The sequence below is a fragment of the Phyllostomus hastatus genome, unplaced genomic scaffold (genome assembly GCF_019186645.2).
Source record: "Phyllostomus hastatus isolate PE091 unplaced genomic scaffold, TTU_PhHast_1.1 phas_contig_329, whole genome shotgun sequence".
Lineage (NCBI taxonomy): Eukaryota > Metazoa > Chordata > Mammalia > Chiroptera > Phyllostomidae > Phyllostomus > Phyllostomus hastatus.
The window spans coordinates 1,492,501-1,497,500 of record NW_025333854.1 but is presented as its reverse complement, the minus strand read 5'-3'; the positions used below and the strand labels follow the sequence as shown (position 1 = coordinate 1,497,500).

The 5,000-nt window shown below is 54.9% G+C and overlaps 1 protein-coding gene across 1 annotated transcript in view; it reads right to left on the bottom strand.

The window, feature by feature from the left end:
• ESM1 (endothelial cell specific molecule 1) overlaps window positions 1-5,000 on the bottom strand; it is a 9,344-nt gene that overhangs the window by 454 nt on the left and 3,890 nt on the right. The window contains exons 2-3 of the mRNA XM_045839922.1: window positions 3,989-4,138; window positions 1-832 (exon numbers count right to left, since the gene is read on the bottom strand). The exon at window positions 1-832 is cut by the window's left edge and continues 454 nt beyond it. Coding sequence (XP_045695878.1) covers window positions 732-832; window positions 3,989-4,138 — 251 coding nt within the window. The 3' untranslated portion in view covers window positions 1-731. The remainder of the gene's footprint in view (window positions 833-3,988; window positions 4,139-5,000) is intronic.

The following is a 5,000-nucleotide window of genomic DNA, read 5'->3' as shown; positions in this document are numbered from 1 at the left end:
CATGGAGGATGCTGTGGGCTAACAATTGCTTACAAAAATATATAAATATTTACCGTCACACCTCCCCCAAGTAGGCAAGATCCTTCCCAGCCCTCTCGGTCCCAGGTGGCTTTCTTGAGAACCGTTTCTGCCCAGGACCCCCCTCCCGCCAGGTCGCCTGGGCGCCCCTGAGCGGCCCTGCACACCTGCCACAGTGCAGGGCTGCTCCTCAAACTCCCGCCAGCTCCAAACATCCCACTTCCTTCGGGGGTGGCTTTGATTTTTCCCAAAGGAAAAAAACAAAACAACGATGAAATTCCCCTGATGCCATGACAAGACCTAAATACCATACTCCCTGCCCCACCCCCACTCCCTCTTGCCCAGAACTCTCCCTCCACCCGGTACCCTGACACAAATGTGCACCCCAGGCCCAGAAGTGGACCCGTGGTGGTCTTCAACAGAAGCTCTCTTTGGTTGACCGGCCTGCATTCCCTAAATCGCATTTTGATTCTTCAGTGTTGCTATAAACAGTTATCTAACAAATCTATATGCATCGAAATGTTCAGCAGATATCTAAGTGTTCAGCCCTATGCTCAGCATTTTATGGATTGTTAGTAGCCTACTTGTTTCCCTGGACCCACCCTGAACCGTGCTTGGTCTCCAAACATCGCATTCGCTCTAACCTAAACAATGCCTACAACGTTGGCCGTGCGTCGGCCGGTCGTTCCAGCAGTCTCCTCGGGCGGCGTGGGTCAGCGTGGATTTAGCCGTCTCATCTCGGTCGTCAGGGCGGTGCTCTCCTTCCCCTTGCCTTGTGTCACCGTATTGCCGTCCCCCGATGCCATGTCGTGCTCTGAAACGGAAGGCATGGATCACTCCAAAGTCAAGTGCCGTTTGTCTGTCTGCACTTTGCAATGGGTTTGCTGTGACACCTTGGACGGATTCGGAGTCTACGCTGACCGGATTCACTTGTGCCCCAGCCTCGGCTCCGCCCATGTAAGAGAGCACCCCCTGAACTGTTGCCCCTCCCCCACCTGCCCCACCTGCCGCCACCCGACACTATCGTACACATGCACCTTTCTCTTCTTCTTCTTCTTCTTCTTTTTTCCTGTATTATCTCGCGCCACCGCGAGAATATCAGCTCGCGCAGGGCAGGGGCTGTGCTTTGCGCGCGGCTGCGCGGGTGCGGGGAGCAGGGAATAGAGCAGGCACCTCCCCAAGGGCACGCGGGTTGAGCAAACGCGCAAGAACAGGTCTGTGAGTGAGACTTTTGTGCTCCCCGGCGCGAGGAGAGACTGGCGTCCCGGGGTGGCTCCGGAAGGAGGAGGCAGACCGCAGGGCGAGCTTTTATACGGACAGTTCTTGCTCTCCACAAGAAAAAGTTCGTAATAGAATTTTATAAACGGAAATTGTTCTGCGCCTCAGAGGAGCGGGGGCGAGGTGGGTGTGGGGCGGGGGTGCATGCTCCGGCAGCGCCCTCCTGAAGTGGAAGACCTAAGGTGAGTGCGGCCTGTGAATGCGTGAACCCTTCCGGATGTCACCACCCCCCACCCCCCACCCCCCAAAAAGCTGCTGTGAACTCCCATCCTTGGAAAGTTGGAAAGCTCCAGGGAGAGAGAGCGCGAGCGCACGCCCGCACAAAGGGGAGAGGACACCAGGAGGCTCAGGTGCCAAGAGGGCTGTGGCAACAGCTAGGAAGCTGGAGGAGGCAGCCCCCGTCTGGAAGGGACCCCTGGGCGCCCGTGCAGATGAACCTCGGGGCGGGTGCTAAAGGCCGCGGATCTGTGCAGCCCAGGAGGTCGGCACCTGGCACCCCGCTCCCCACCGTGAACTGCAGTGCCTGAGCCCCGAGAGCCCGCCCCCAGGAACGCGCAGCCCGAGGCCTTCGGGGGACCCGCCCTCCTGGAGAGCCCGGCTGGCGCACTGAGGCGGCGCGGCTGGCCATCGTCCGTCGCTCCCTCTAGCTAATGCAAAGAAGCGCCTTGGGTCAGGAACCGCTTTTTTTCATACATGTCCAATAAGAGTCTTGATGTCTAATTTGGGGAGAGACATCGTCTACTTTTCACCCCTCTGTCCCCAAGGCGTCTACCTACAGAGCAGTCCCAGCATTCGCAGCATCCGCCCGCGCGGGCGTGGGCCCGGCCTCGAGCGCAGAGTGGGGATGCACCAGGACACCCAGGAGCGCCCGGGCGGAGGGACACTCCGAGGGCCCTGGCCGCCTCCCCCTCCCCGCATCCTGGACACCGTCGGACACTCACTCACGAGGGACTCATTTTTCTTGGTGGAGGAAGTTCAAGCGCAACCTTATTAAATGGGTGGGATATGAACGTTGCTCCTTCCGTGCGTTTGAGCTTTAGGTTGTGAAAAAGCAAAATAAGGTAAAAGAAGTCGCGGGTGTCTGCGGCAGTGAGCGGCCCTCGCACGGCGGGCCTGAAGCCCATGGCAACTGCGAACAAGTCTTTCAAACTCCCAGGTCTCAGGGGCGAGGATCGGTGGTCGCAGGCTCTGCAGGGACTCGAGGAATGGGGGGGCGGGGGGGGTGGTTTTGACTTGGGACTGAGGAGAATGTTCTGGAACTATTTAGCGGTGGTAGCCACTCAGCATTGTGAATATACTAAATGCCACTGAACTATTCACTTTAAACTGGTTAATTTTATGTGACTATCACTTCAATAAAAAAAAAAACAGGTCTCAAAATGCAATCTTCTTCCTTTTTGGTGTTCGAGGACTACAGGGACAATTCGTAAGTCTTTAAAATGTTAATAAATGATCTCAATTTCCAGACCAAATATTCACAAAGTTACTCACCTAACAGGTTAAAAAGGGTTTTCATTTAAAATTAATGTTTAAGGGTGTAGCCACACTGAAAAGTAATCATTCACTAAAAGCTCAGCATTTCCCCTTGATCTTCATGTACTTAGCTGAGCCTCTGTGCAAGAAGGAGGCAGAGCTGGGGAAAAAACACATTTGCCAAATAAATCAAATTTTAATTAATTTGAACTGCAAAGGACCAGGGAAAAAAAAACACTAAATAGAATGGATTGGGATTGTCAAGTATTTATATACAAGGAGGGAAAACGTGTCATTTATCGATCCTAGAAGTTGCTATGACTACATGTGGTTTAAATGAGCTACTTGCAGTTTAATGAAGCTTTCCTGAGCTCGCCGTTTGTCCACCGAGAGGACCACAGGCCTGCACAGCGCCTCCTTCTGGGCTGCGTCTTCTCGCACCCTAGCGACCCGGGCGAGAAACTCAGGTGGACTAACAAGTGGTGGGCAGCGTCCCTCCCATTTCATCCACAGGATTAGAGGTAATCCCCAAATGTCAATCAGATACTATCCCCTTTCTGCCCCAAGATCCATGTTAAAAAAGTGTGCTGGGCCTGGCTGGTGTAGCTCAGTGGATTGAGCTCAAGCTGCGAACCAAAGCATCGCAGGTTCGATTCCCAGTCAGGACACATGCCTGGGTTGCAGGCCACGGCCCCCAGCAACCGCACATTGATGTTTCTCTCTCTCTCTCTCTCTCCCTCCCTTCCCTCTCTAAAAATAAATAAATAAAATCTTTTTTGAAAAAGTGTGCTGGAGATTATTCCATTTAAATGCTCTCATTTGGATTTTTTTTTAAAAAGTGTCCTATTTTCTACCGTGGCTCTTAAGCCTCACCCACTCGATCAGTTCCTCGGAGCGCTGTTCTGCATGGGGCTGGGAGGCGAGAAGCAGCTCCGTGCAGTGCGTGTACAAAGCACCTCACTGAAAACCTTAAAGAACTTTGTAGTCTTAGTTGTTTTTTTTATTACAGATTTTTTTGGTAACTGATCTTATTTATCTTCCCTAAAAACGGGGTAAAGTTTACGAGAAAGTATAGACCCTTCACAGCTGTTAATAAGATCTTTTTGAAAACGGCCGCAGCCCCCCACCCAGCACCGCCCACGGCCCCTCCGGACCGCAGAGGGAACCCGGTCATTCAGACCGACGTCGGCCCAGCGTTTCCGCCGGGACCCACTCGCACCTGTGTGAGACACCAAACTGTCGGAAGGCTTGGTGGCCGCGTTCTGGAAGAAGGGAAACTTCAGGCACTTGCCGGTCACCCTGTCACACACGCCCAGCGGACAGGAGCAGGTCTCCTTGCACTCCAGGCCGAAGGTGCCGTAGGGGCAGTCTGCGGGGGGGAAAGGAGGCCGGGTCAGAGGGGGGGGTCCCCGAGAGCAAACCTCATGAGTCCCGACGGTGATTACAACCCGATTCTCCAGAACCGGCCGGACTTGGAGACTTGAAACTTTAAGTCACAGATGTGGGACCTGAGGAACGAGAGCAGACACCAGAAGCATTCGCGGGTCCACAGAACAGGAGGCTGACCGCGGTCAGCGGGGAGGGGGGCGGGGCTGGGTGAGAAAGGTGGGGGGTGGCGAACACAGGCCAGCAGACTCCCAGACCCAGACAGCAGCGGGGCGACCACGGAGGGAGGGGGTGGGGGAGGCGATGAGGGGGAGGGGCATAAAGAGTGGCGGGAGGAGGCTCCACTCGGGGTGACAGACACACAACACCATATACACTCCGATAGACAGTGGAGTGTAGAACTGTACACCTGAAACCTACATAATCTTACTAACCAAAGTCACCCCCATAAAGTCACTAACATATATATATATTTTTAATGTGAAACCACAGGCTAAGACCAGAGAGCGGATGCCGCCTTCGCTGAGTCCTGCTGGGAGGTTCAGCTGCACACAGCTGCCCACCACCAAGACCCTGGACCCAGCCTAAATTCTACTTCCTGCTCGGCTGCCGGGAGACAGACTCTCGCAGGCTACATCGCCCACAGCTCGATGACGGCGGGCAACCGGCCAGGCCCGGGCCTCAGCTCCTCAGCAGTTTAAACGGGGGGGAGGGCAGTCTTTGCATGCCCCCCTGCACTCAGGCACAGCTGACTGTTTCCAGCGCACAGGAAGGGGCTCCCAACTAGCTGGGGGCTCGGAGAGCTGCCGTCCCAGCTCTCCACGAAGGACTGGATCCTCCTCGGT